The 12,761-nt window shown below is 36.5% G+C and overlaps 1 protein-coding gene across 4 annotated transcripts; it reads left to right on the forward strand.

Moving 5' to 3' along the window:
- The first annotated feature begins 857 nt into the window (after positions 1 to 857).
- aftphb (aftiphilin b) lies at positions 858 to 11,135 on the forward strand. Of its 4 annotated transcripts, XM_030155925.1 has the most exons (10): positions 858 to 1,056; positions 2,264 to 3,736; positions 4,925 to 5,094; positions 5,443 to 5,569; positions 5,797 to 5,853; positions 6,363 to 6,485; positions 6,819 to 6,879; positions 9,452 to 9,541; positions 9,842 to 9,965; positions 10,096 to 11,135. In XM_030155925.1, exons 2-10 carry the CDS (start codon positions 2,282 to 2,284, stop codon positions 10,232 to 10,234), a joined length of 2,346 nt encoding a protein of 781 aa, XP_030011785.1. In that variant the 5' UTR covers positions 858 to 1,056; positions 2,264 to 2,281; the 3' UTR covers positions 10,235 to 11,135. The 4 variants fall into 4 exon arrangements, with proteins under 4 accessions (XP_030011785.1, XP_030011783.1, XP_030011782.1 ...); XM_030155922.1 differs by lacking the exons at positions 9,452 to 9,541; positions 9,842 to 9,965; positions 10,096 to 11,135 and having other exon boundaries at positions 870 to 1,056; positions 2,264 to 2,959; positions 2,993 to 3,736; positions 6,819 to 9,038; XM_030155923.1 differs by lacking the exons at positions 9,452 to 9,541; positions 9,842 to 9,965; positions 10,096 to 11,135 and having other exon boundaries at positions 869 to 1,056; positions 6,803 to 9,038.
- Positions 11,136 to 12,761: the final 1,626 nt, after the last annotated feature.

Genomic DNA, 12,761 nt, shown 5'->3' on the forward strand with positions numbered 1-12,761 from the left:
AGCAAACATAACCAATAAAATAAACATATGAGCAAGAGCATGGCTTTCCATATAGTGCAGCAGAATGACAAATATAAAGAAGATTTCCATTTCTATAATTTCTGAAGTTTGCCTGCCTCAAATTACCTTTTTCTATGATCATACCAGCTTTCTATCGATGGTATTTGATTTGATTACCTTTCTAGCAGCCACATTCAAGATCCCAAATAAATATTTAATAATTTCATTTTGTTGGGGCCCAAATAGGAGTTCTGACTCATAATGAGTCAGCAATTGTCAGTAAAATGCATAATAATGTAATGTATGATTTAATTTCCTAAATTAAAATGGTAGAAGAGTGTACTCTGGATGAGTTAACAGATAGATAGATAGATAGATAGATAGATAGATAGATAGATAGATAGATAGATAGATAGATAGATAGATAGATAGATAGATAGATAGATAGATAGATAGATAGATAGATAGATAGATAGATAGATAGATAGACAGTGGCTGTACAATCTATTTTCCTAGTCAGAAGTATTTGGGAAATAACAGCAGTCTTCTCTGCATTTCATCTATCTATCTATCTATCTATCTATCTATCTATCTATCTATCTATCTATCTATCTATCTATCTATCTATCTATCTATCTATCTATCTATCTATCTATCTATCTATCTATCTATCTATCTATCTATCTATCTATCTATCTATCTATCTATCTATCACACTTGAGTATTTTATTTTATTTTATTTTATTTTATTTTATTTTATTTTATTTTATTTTATCCCAGCAGATGGTGATATTGGCTGCGATAAGCAGGACATGATGGACAACATCCAAGATCGTCTATTTGACAGAGGGTCACTACCCTTGTCTAATGGACTCCTCACACTGCAGGTCGCAGCTGGTATATGCGGCACTTGGATTTGGGATGGTAGTGAGAGCTCTTCATTGTTGCACATCCCGCTTTATATTAGCTCCTTACATTGAGCGGAGGAGGATGAAAGACGATGGTGAGCAGGACGACTGACGTTAAGTGACGGGAAAACGAAGTGAATGAGTGTTGGTAAATAAAAAGCTGCGACAACCCTTTTCCAGTTAGCTGTTCGTCCCCTGTAATTTGCACGTCTACGTTGAACTAGTTCTTTAAGTAGGTAGTTAGTGGCTATACATGCTAGGTCGCGGTAGTGTTAGCTATCATCAGACGGTGAGGTTGTCTCTGCTAGCTACAAGGTAATGGTATGTGATTTAATGATTAGGTATTAGACTTTAAACGTCTAATGTAAAATTAATATGAATCAGTAACATTATCTAGCTGTCTGTAACTGTATCGGGTATTTAACTACATTTAATGTATAGCGTCTGTTATCCATGTCATGGCATGACACCTGTCTGTCCAAGATTAACAGATAAAGAGAAAATGGCAGGACCTGTTTATTCACTGGCCGCGTTTTATTGTGGTTTACAGGCGAAAATCAAAAAATAACGGGTGCCAGTCTTGGTAAATAGATGTGTTTTACGGTGTCCTGCAATGGGTTAATTCTTATTTGTTTTAATAAAGTAAAACTTATGTGTTTCAAGTTGAAGGTTTAAAACAGACACTAGTTATTATTCTTGGATCACGAGGTAGGTCTTGGTTTGAGCCGTCATTCTAGTAGCACAAAGCTGCGGATAGTGTTTCTGTATCGGCTTACTCACTGAGTCTTTTACTGGCCCCTTTTTCCATTGCAGGGAAAACAGGTAGACATTATTGGTGATGGTAATAAGTCAGCTAGATGTATACAGATGGTTGGATACACTTGGATATGATTGTGTACTCATTGTAAAACAATAATAGAACAAAGCAACATTAGTGGCTCACTTCAAAATAAAGGACTGGAAAGACAGAATGTCATTGTGACGAGTGATAAAATATGACATTCAAGATTGAGCTAAGGTATATAATAATATTGCTGCATGTTGATGTTTTGTGCCGAGATGTTTTTTTTTCTTCAAGTTTAAGATTAAGGCTCCCCTGACTAAACTTTTTTTTGCCATTTTTCTGGAGCTAGAAGCATACTCTGATTCTTCATGTCTAAGGACCGCAGCCTGCACACTTTATTTGCTGGAGAGACAGTAACTCCTATTTAATTTTAGCTTCCACTTAATCCTTTGTAATTTTGCAGACTTTCAGTTAAGCAATGTGATCTTGAATCAAATGCTCAAACAAACAAACAAGTGGACTAATATTATAGTGAAATTTTGTGTCACTGTTTATTTGGTGTTTCTTTCAGGTCCTTCAAGTACAGCCAATGGAATCAGACATCATGCCCTTACACTCCTCATCTCCTCCACCTCTGGATGATGATGAGGGTACAAGCTCAGAGGAAGATGAGTTTGGGAACTTTGGGGGTTTCCCAGTTCCTCTGCCCTGCTCTGCTTTTGGCTCTGCTGAAGCAACATCAGACCTCGAACAGCCTTCTCCAACGCCTAAGCCAGCCACCCTACTGCACCCTAACTGCAGCTTTAATCACCAAGTTGCACAACCCCAGCCCACATCCACTGTGAATTCAGGGTGCAGCAGTGACCAGATGCATATTGAAGGGCAGCATTCTAATGCTGAATCTTCTTTGCACCTCACGAATGGATACTCTGAAAAAGACTGCACCTCTGGGGTCCACAAAGCCTCCATATTGGGTACCTCCTCTCACACAGAGGAAACCGGATTTGCTGATTTTTCTGTGTTTACAGAGCAGCCAGCACACCCATGGTGCTGTGGCTTCTCGCCCATCAGTAGTGCAGAGTTGTGGGATGGCAGAAAGGAAGTGACAAACCTTTCCACCAGATTGAGTGAACAACTTACTAACCCTGGACAGGAAATGATTATGGACTCTGAGCCCAAATCTTACTGTGCATATATGTCAAAAGAAAATATTTGCACTAAGGTCAAGCACTGTGAGAAAAGAACAGGTGTAAAATCATCTCAGGACTCTAGTCAGGCTCAGGATTTTCCATCTGAAGAGTCTCATCTTGGAGAGGAAGAATTAAGCAACCCAGGGGAAAATCAGAAAGAGAGAAAGCATAGCTCCGACGTACAAACCTCAGAGGTGGTGGAGGGAGAATCTGAAGACGACAGAGACGAGAAAGAGAAGAGCACTTCCACTCTTTTTCAAACAGCCAGCATGTATGAGTCTGCTACTGAAGACATGGCATCACTTAGTGAAGACTTATCAATGGATGAACCCTCTGAGGACTTTGAACCAAATGTTTCTTCACTTGCTTCACAGGAGAATCAGACTGATAGTGAAGAAGATGATGAAGAAGAACTAAGAAATTATAGGCTGTCCAAGTCTTTTTGCAAGAATGACAATTGGCAAAATCTTACATCATCTCATCCTGAGGCTGAGAGAGGTTTTTATCATCATGACCAATCTACATCTCAGGAATCCTCTGCTACCTCCATCCAATCTGAATCCAATACAGAAGATGGACTCTCAGACTTTAGATGTGGTAGTTCTGAGCATCACATGCATCAAGACCATGTGCAGACAGTTGACGCAGAGATGCACAGTCTAGGAAGCCTCCCGCCCAGTGACAGCTTTGCTGACTTCTGTTCAGCACCCACACAGGAGGATGCAGAGGAGGCGTGGGCGACATTTCAGGACCAGACAGCCCAGGTGGAGGAGGAGTGTAAAGAGCAAGAAATCCATGAGGAAGAGAAGAACTGGGCAGAGCAGTACACTGGGTCTAGGAGAAATAGCTGTCAGGTCAGAATAATTTCTTTGAAGAAGCTTACTGCTGTTACCCAGTGATAATAATGGTGATAATTGCTGTCTTGTCATGTAATATTCTGCTATAAGATGTGTTTTTGTGTGTTTGTATGTAGTTGGGCAGCCACAATGGTAACTGTCATATAAATGATCCTATTACCTATTCATTAGCTTCATAACACCACTGTAGTATAAGTTTAGTGTAGTTAAATTATGCATCTTGCCCTTACCAAGAAGAGATATTTATTGGCAGAGAATTTGAGATTAATTTCATTTCTTTGTGTCTTTTGTTCATAAAACAAAGGGCAAATATTACATGAATTCAGTATACAAATTCCATTACTGAGACATTCAAGTACAAAAATCAAAATGATGGAAAACAATCCAGGAAAAATTATGAAATATATTATCTCTGTCATTTTCACAAAGCCATTTTATGCAGATAAATGGAGTAGATTATCATGATTATATAAAATAAGCATGTTTATCTCAAATATGTGTGATATAGTAATTATGTATTGATTGTGATAGGTATCCCTGTATGTCAAACCTTTAAACATATTTACTTAATTAGTAAAAAACACCTACATGTCATGCATCAGAAAAGCTTTTTGTAATTAAAAGTCTCCACACACAGCTCTGGAAAAATGAAGAGACCCCTGTAATTCTGTATTTGCACAATATTATGATTTTTATTTTTGCTAAAATCACTTACAACCTTTATTCCAATATACAAATATTGTAATTAACTGCATTCATGTACAATAATAAATAATGGCAATGACAACCAGTCAAAATAACAAAAAAGACAGTGTTTTAATAATGCAGGAAACCTAATTAGTATTCATTTTTAAAAAAACACACTGCTGTTTTAGCTTGGGAAGAGTTCAAAAATCAATATGCAGCAGAAAAACCCCAATTTTTATCCACAGCTTTCGAGTGTCTTGGAATACTTTCCACCACATTTCTATTAGCTGTTTATACCACTCTTGGCACAAAAATTCTTGTTCTTTGATTCTGTTTAATGGCTTGTTTCCATCCATCTTCTTCTTGATCACATTCCAGAAATTTTCAATGGGTTCCCTCTCTGGGAATTTGGAGTGGTCTCTCAGTTTTTTTATCTGGAGCTGTATTTCCAATTTTCTTTTAAAATAATTGAAAACTGTTTCTTATTGTTATGGCCAGGTTTCACTGTGTCGAGTCCAGCAGCTCCTTCAGGCTAGTTTCCCAGAGGTTGTGACGTCAGCGGAGGAATGTGAAGATGAGGTGCTCAGACTTGATGCTCTGCTTCATGCGCAACAACTTCTTGACCAACAGAAAGAGGAAGGAACAGGACTGAGTTCAGGGGCTCAAAGGTAGGAAAACCCTTCTGGATGTGACCAGTCAGTCTGTACTCTTTAGAACGCTTGTTGTTAGTACTAACTCATATCAGAATGAGAGATGGAAACTTTTATTTGTATATAGGGGACAATATACAGGAATATAGTAATGTGCATTTTAGTTCAACAGTGTCAGAAAAGTACATTTATACTTTTTATTATTACTAGTATGTAAGAGATTGTAAAATCTGTTATTGACAAGTGTTATGTTTGAAATGATCTTTGTGTAAATGTTTCCATCATTGACATTTTCTATTATAAACTAGGATTAGATTGATCTTAAATACTTTTAAAGACTACATTTCATCTCTCACCATTTCCCAGGGTTCCTGTCAGTACATGGTGGCCACAGCAGGACATCCACAGCGCAGCTGGCCTCCAGTTTCAGTGGGGTGGTTCCCATACAAACAGGATTTTGCTTAGGTGCCTTGGAGTGGACACAAGGAACATTGTAAGTTTTATATTACATAGAAACTGCTTATGATGATGAATGTAATTTATACAGTCACAGTCCTATGATTTTAATATCCTGTTGGGCTCAGAGTCATGTTTCAGTCATTTGAAGCCAAGATAAGAAAGTATATGCTCAGTCAGTCTCCTGAGCTTAACCCTTTTCTCTCTTTCTTCATTGTAGTACATGCAGAAATTAATTTTCACATTCTAAATTCTTCACACAAGGTGTTTATTGGCATAAAAAAGCAGCCAGTGGTTGTGCCTGCATTTGCATCCAACCTGGTAAGTCATCTCCTGGAAATATGAACTAAATTAAGATGGTTTTAATTGGTATAGTGCATGTGAGAAACAAATGTTTTAGAAGCCAAATTAATGTATAACTTAAGTACAGTAAAAACATACAGGCTTTGGTAGCTGTGTATTTGTTAATACTGTGGGACACTATAACACTGTTTACAATTTCCAACCTGTGCTGTCTACAGGCCAGGGTCAGACTGCTTATCTCACCTGTGCATGACAGCATTACACCAGCAGTGTGTTACTGCTGCAGAGCTGCTACTGCCAGTGCATGGCCTTTCCCTTTTTTATCATTAATTTAATTTATAAGTAAAGTCAACAGTTCTAGGACTCGTGTGATTTTTGTTGGAGAAATGGAGAGAAATATTTAGACAATTCATAAATTGACAGTAAAATCATGACTGACTCCTATTCTGGTAACATGGGCAATGAAATAATAATCAAGAGGCTCTTTGACTGACACACTGAATTTTACAGTGTTTAATTTCTTTCAGGGACTGCTTGAGCCCACCAAAGACTCTGTGGCATCTGTCTGTTCTCCAGAACACACAGTGGTCACACCACAAGCACCTACAGGACCCCAGGATAGACCAAATGCCCCATCAGACTCAATGCAGGTAAATTCAGGAACAGGGACATAAAATATGAATTATGATTTTTAAAAAGTTGTCAACATTATGATTTTATTTTTAAGCAACATACAAAAGAGCAGTACAATACCTAATAATTCAGACACCCACAAAGGTTTAATGTCCTTTATTTAACCAGGTGAAAGTTTCATTGAGATTAAAATCTCTTTTCTTAGAATAACCAAATAATATTTATGGTATTTATTAAATATAAAAGCTGAAGAAACATTATTTATGAAAATGATGCCAAATATCTTTAAGCTTTTATAACATAGGTACTATATGTCTAATGATCTTCATTATAGTCATGTCTCCATTTAGGAGGGGCCCCCTTCCAGCCAGCTGAACTGGAGCAGCCGTGGCCTTAGCAGCTCTCAGGACGGTATGTCCCCTCGCCGGACCCCCCACTTCTGGGGTCGGAAGTAGACTACCAGCCATCCCCTGCGTGGTGACCTTTAGATTATGCTCTGAACTCTGCTCTCTCCAGGGCATATTCTGCCTCTTTTTCATTTTTGGCTGTGTTTCCCCTTGTCTTACTCAGCAAGAGTATATTGCACTAACAGCAACAAAACAAAATACACAACTAGAAAGGATGTAGACAGATACAATCTGGAATGCATATGTATGCCAGATGTGCAGTTGTGTACTGTAGAAACATTTTTCAGATCCAGTTTGTCCAAAACAGCTAGAGGGGAAACACTGTACCAGTATCCTCCTCTGTCCCTCTGCTGTCGCATCTTTAACTGCAGAATTTATCTCAGTATTTATTGGAAATCTGTCGTGATGTGGGAAGCATCAACAGTATGTTGTGTATATCCTGAATTGCTAAAAAATGAAAGCTGCTGAAACCAAGACTTCTGTGCTTCTTCATCATTCCACAGTATTTATTTGAACCACTGCACACCCTGATTACTCAGGCTGCAGCTGCAAAACAGTACCAACCTGTATCTAAATATATCCTTTTACTTTAATCAAAAGCAGTATTTTCAACCTTCTCTGTTGCACTGAAATCCTCCAAGTGAGAAGGACCTCAGATCAAACTGGCTACCTCATCTGCCCTCAGTCAATTGATGCTGAATTAACGAGATGATGGTGCTCTGTATCACTACCAGTCACTTAACTTTGTGGAGCTTGGGTAAATGTTCATGCAGTGTTGATTAAAATGATGTTTGTTGAGTCATAGACAGGCATGCTGCCCATAGTGCAACTGCTCTGTTGTGTCCTACTTGTTTCCTACTTATTTTATTTATTCATTTTTCATGGTATTTGCTATGCCCTCAGTTTTTGGTATTTGAACTATCAATATAAAAAGTTAATCCAAACTTGCTGCATTGATTTGATAAAAATCAGATTTGGTACAGTATTGGTACAGTATTTTAATAGAACTGTTTTGTTTGCAGTCTATTCTACATTTAAAAAGTGTTACTACCTTGATACCTGTTTGTTTCCCATATACTAAAACCTGTGTAGAAAAGAGCAAAAGAAAGATGAAGAAAACACAAATTAGCATGCTACCGTGTCCTCACTACTTAAAAAATATAGTACACTGCAGGAGACACAATGCTAGTCAAAATAATCCAAACATTGCTGCTGAGGACAAATATCTAAATAAAGAGACTAATTACTCTAAGTAGGAGTATGTGTGACACTTGTTGACACACGTTTGCTGATGCTGGCATATTGATTTTTATTTTTTTAGCATGCTGATGTTTTCAATTGCTAGCTTTTGGTTTTGGCATGCAAGCTTATACAGTGTTGTTACTGTGGAACGAAAAAAGAAAATATAGAACGAGACAATTTTTATGTTGCAGAGAATTTAGTCTTGTGATTGTTTACATTAATGTTTTATTTTAGTGGTTGAAAACATTGCTCTCTTTCCTTTCAGTTTTATGTTTCACGGTTTTGCTCCGCTCATCTATAACAACCCAAGCAAGACAAATGTTTGGTGATAAATTCATTCAGTGTAAAAGTGTAATAATGCAGTATGTACAGCAGGTGGCAGTATACTCTGTAGCCTGAACAGTGTATATACCTGAATTTTTCACTAAAGTCACACAAAAAAATCACAAAATCTACACAAAGATATCAAACTGTCAAATTGTTTATTTTTTAATTTAACTCATTTTTTCAGCTGTGAAGTCTTCATAGTCCCCTTGAAGAATAAGATAGTTCAACAGCCTTTCATTGTTGGAATGTGAGAGAAGATGGTGACAACTACAAATGAGGGGAGGCTGCTCCATTATTTACTGCTGTCTTTCATGCTATTTTTTTTCTGAACTGAAGCTTCTACTGTGTGAGCAGGGGATAAATGGGTCTCACAAAAGACCTCAAAAAGGAGAAAAACCTGAAATCTAACAATTAATCAGTAATTTATAATGCGTTGTGCCTTTATGCCAGCAATCGTTTTCAAAGTGTTTTTCAACTGTAACTTCGGACCTAAGGGTTTTTTTCTGCTCAGATCCAGATTTAATGCACTGCAATAAGCACCTGTGGGAAATCCTTGTAAATACTGAAATAAATCTACTGATTTCTTTGGCTTAATTTTGCATCTCTGTCCTCGTGTTTTCTGTCTCTCTTCTTTGACTGAATTCAAAGCTTCATTTCAACCAAACAACCTCCTTGGATATTTTATTAAAATGTTTACATCATCTGTAAAATAATTGTAGAAAGTTTGAGTGTGTGACTTTCAAGGTGATGCCATTTCTCCTCATAATCAGCCTAGTTTACTACTATGAACAGCTTTTCCACTGGATGAAGAGTGCATTAAAGATAGGAACATTTTAATGAGCAAGTATGGACAGTCCTGTCTTGAGCGGTCTTTGCTGAACTTCCCTACTGTCTTAATAAAAGGGGTGAAGAGATGTGCTCTCTCCTTTTATTAATGATAAGCTGGATCCCCACTGTTCCTTTTCTCCCATAACAATCCTAACTCAATGTCTGGCTTGTTAGAACAGGCTGCTCTGCACTCAACCTGGATTATTTTGGTGCTGAGGAGGAGAGCAGATCCAGCAGCAGCAGTAGCCGTAGCAACACTCCTCCACCAGGTCAGCATGTGACTCTGCACTGCACTGCACAAAGATTGTGTGTTTACAGTTGACATTCACTAGTTTCGATAGTAATGGTTATATTAGAAGGATCAGTCACAAGACAAATGACAAAAGAACTAAAATTCACATTGCCAATGTGACTACTTTGTGTTTTTGTGAGATTTTTCACATTTTGCAATTACCTGTATCAATACTAATGATTATGCAGACCAAAATTGGAGAGTGTAGAGTAAATTGAGTTATAGTTTATGGTAAAGTGTGGCCTGTCCATGTTTGTTTATCCACACAAATATAAAGGAGTGGACCGTGAGCTGTATGAGCTGACTATCAGTAAAGTGGAAACCAGTCCAAGTAATAAAGATCTAGAAGACACTCTGAATCGCCTCATGTCCACTGCACAAAAAACAACTACATCAGTCAGGTGAGGTCTGATGTTAAGCTCCAATGTACTGCATGTCTTGGACTTGTCAGTTTACAAGGCTCATACACCATATTGATACTGTAAATATTCTCTTCTCGTTTTGTATGATATTGTCATATTGTGTTTGCAGAAAACCAGAGCCGAACGAAGAGCTGAGCTCAGAGGCAGACAGGCTGGTCTCAGAGCTGCCTAATCTGGCTTTTATGCAGGCCAAGGTCCTCATGTTTCCAAGCATCCTCCTACCTACAGACTTCGCATCTTCACCATAAGACATTGTATTCTCTCTGCACATATGTAAACTGAATGCCCACTATCTCCATTATATATATGTCACTTATTGTGCTTTTAACACAGGATCTTCATGTGTTAACATTTAAAACGGTAACAGCCAGACTTTGAGTTACAGCTTCATTATGATCTGACACAAATTACATGGAAATCTGTCAACTCCAGAACTGTAAGTCAGTCTTCCTGCCTCAGTCTAAATACTTCCGCTATTGCTGAGCTTCTGAGATGAGACAAAAAAAGACCATAATAATAATAAAACCTCACTTACTCATATCCTGAAAACTTCCTCCTTTCTATACCTTCCAGCTTAAAACCTACCCTATCTCATTCTTTAAATTATTATATTAAATTATTTTTCCCCGTCTTTCTTTCTAATAATCAGGTTACCTATGATCTCATTATTGGCAAATGTCCACCTCCTTTTAGAAAAAACATAATGGTAAATGTCCTGCTGGAGGCACTACTTACGTCACATAATGCCTTAGCTCCAAATGTACTCATTACTTCCTTATTACCAGCGGACATGAAACTGATGAATTACTTTTTTGTCCAAACAATGTTGTAAATGTTTCATGTTCTAAATATAAAACTGACACACTGTGACTTGTTGAGTCACAGGAAAAACACAGTGATATATATACATGTAGTTTGACTTTGTAATGTTAAGAGCATCTGCAAAAAACTGCTAAATGATAAAAGAATGTAACTTTTTTGTCAGAGATTTAGTTGTTATTTTTCTCACAAAGACATATTTTTACATTTAAATCTGTCAAATTACATGAATCTGGATTATAACTCCTGGTCTGTAAATTATATATGACTCAGAAGTCATGTGGTTTGTTGTAATTATCAATTATCTGAACACAATCTAAATTATTTTATTCATTTTAATCTATTTTTTTTTTTTTTTAATGTTCTCTGATGTTAATGTATGCATATGTGTAAGTGTTATGGGAGACTGAACGTATGATGTGGGAATAAGCGGATGACTTAACTTTCTGTCTGGAATTTTAATTTAACACCTTGTCAGAGTATTTAATATTTCCTTTTGAGGAGAAAAAAAACAAAAAAACATTGCCTTGTCTTCTGTTTTTGTTGAGCAGTTACCCTGTGAAGCTGGTTGTCTGGTTTTGATTTCAGTTTTAATCATTAGATTGTCATCATCATCGCTTGGTTTTATACAGTAATCAACAGTTTCTTTAACGTATCAGAGGGTATGGATTTACAGTTGAAAATCATTGTACAAGTGTAATTACTGCAGTCTTGCTGTGGTGTTATTTATTTATGTAGAGTGAACCTGTGTTTCAATGGTATTAATATATGTATCAACACATTATATCTTTATTTTTTGTGTCACATATTGCTTTTGTTTTTTGTAGGCTCAAAAGGTTAAGTGTCATTTAAGGTAGATGACGTGTTTTTTCCTTCTCATTGAGAATATAAAAAAGCCAAAACTGTAGCAATCTTATCCCCCTCTAAGGAGGCTACTTTGAAGTTACCAATTAGATGGCACTGGAAGAAGTATAATGAAACTACCTGAGGGACAATCAAACATGGTTAGCTAAGGAACTTTAGAAAATGAGTCCAAAATACAAACTCTTTATGAACTGGGAATGTACATGTAATATGAAATTATAACATAAGATATTCAAAAAGTCACATGGAAAAACTTGTCTGAAGATATAGCAAAAATCAATACTTATGAATAATTAGAATAATATCGTCAGATTGATATAGTCTGAGTGACAATGGTCCACCTTCTGGAAACCCTGACATAAACAAATTAAATGAGTTTAATAGATAAAAATAAGGTTAAGAAAAATCAGTTTTAATGTTTCTTCATTTATTTGTTCAACACAACAAAATGTAGATAATTTGACATAAATCTTGTAAACTTTCCTCTTAATTTTTATAGAGAACTTATTTTTTTCTAGTTCAAATGTGTGTGTCCATTTTGAATCATATTATTGATTACACTGGTCTAAGAGTAAAATGCCTCCAGAATAAATGTAGTGGAAAATTTACCAAGTTTGAGTCACTAATAAAGAAATTCAAAAATCAAAAGTGCTAGTTGGCTGTAGTTTCCAAGATACAGTCTTGTGTCAAAATGTGAAATTCTGAGAATCAATGAGAGAATAGGTTTTACTCAGGTATAACAGATCAACTTCAAAACACTGTCAGCACATTCCTATACATTCACTTTACAAGTTGTTTCTAGTGGAAGGTTTATAAACTGATTGTAGGCCTATAAATGTACATAAACACCAATATACGCATGTGTAACAACACTTAATCATATACATTGAAAGCTAACCAGCACTTTTGTCATTTGTTCTATAATTTATTGCATTAAATTATAAAGAATTGAGCACATTTAATCTCTGAGGCAGATCATTTCTCAAAAATAAAAAAAAACAAAATAAATAAATAAAAATCGTAGACCAGTTTTATGTAGAAAGTACTGTACTTGAATCATTTAGTAGTTGAAATACCAGCAAGTTCCTCCAA

This window comes from Sphaeramia orbicularis, chromosome 15 (assembly GCF_902148855.1).
Source record: "Sphaeramia orbicularis chromosome 15, fSphaOr1.1, whole genome shotgun sequence".
Lineage (NCBI taxonomy): Eukaryota > Metazoa > Chordata > Actinopteri > Kurtiformes > Apogonidae > Sphaeramia > Sphaeramia orbicularis.

What these genes read in the sequence shown, in the direction of transcription:
- aftphb (XM_030155925.1), top strand. Translation starts at nt 2,282, where the DNA reads ATGGAATCAGACATCATGCCCTTACACTCCTCATCTCCTCCACCTCTG. An exon ending in CCCCATCAGACTCAATGCAG is followed by an intron (nt 6,486 to 6,818) that starts GTAAATTCAGGA and finishes GTCTCCATTTAG; the next exon opens with GAGGGGCCCCCTTCCAGCCA. An exon ending in AAAACAACTACATCAGTCAG is followed by an intron (nt 9,966 to 10,095) that starts GTGAGGTCTGAT and finishes TTGTGTTTGCAG; the next exon opens with AAAACCAGAGCCGAACGAAG.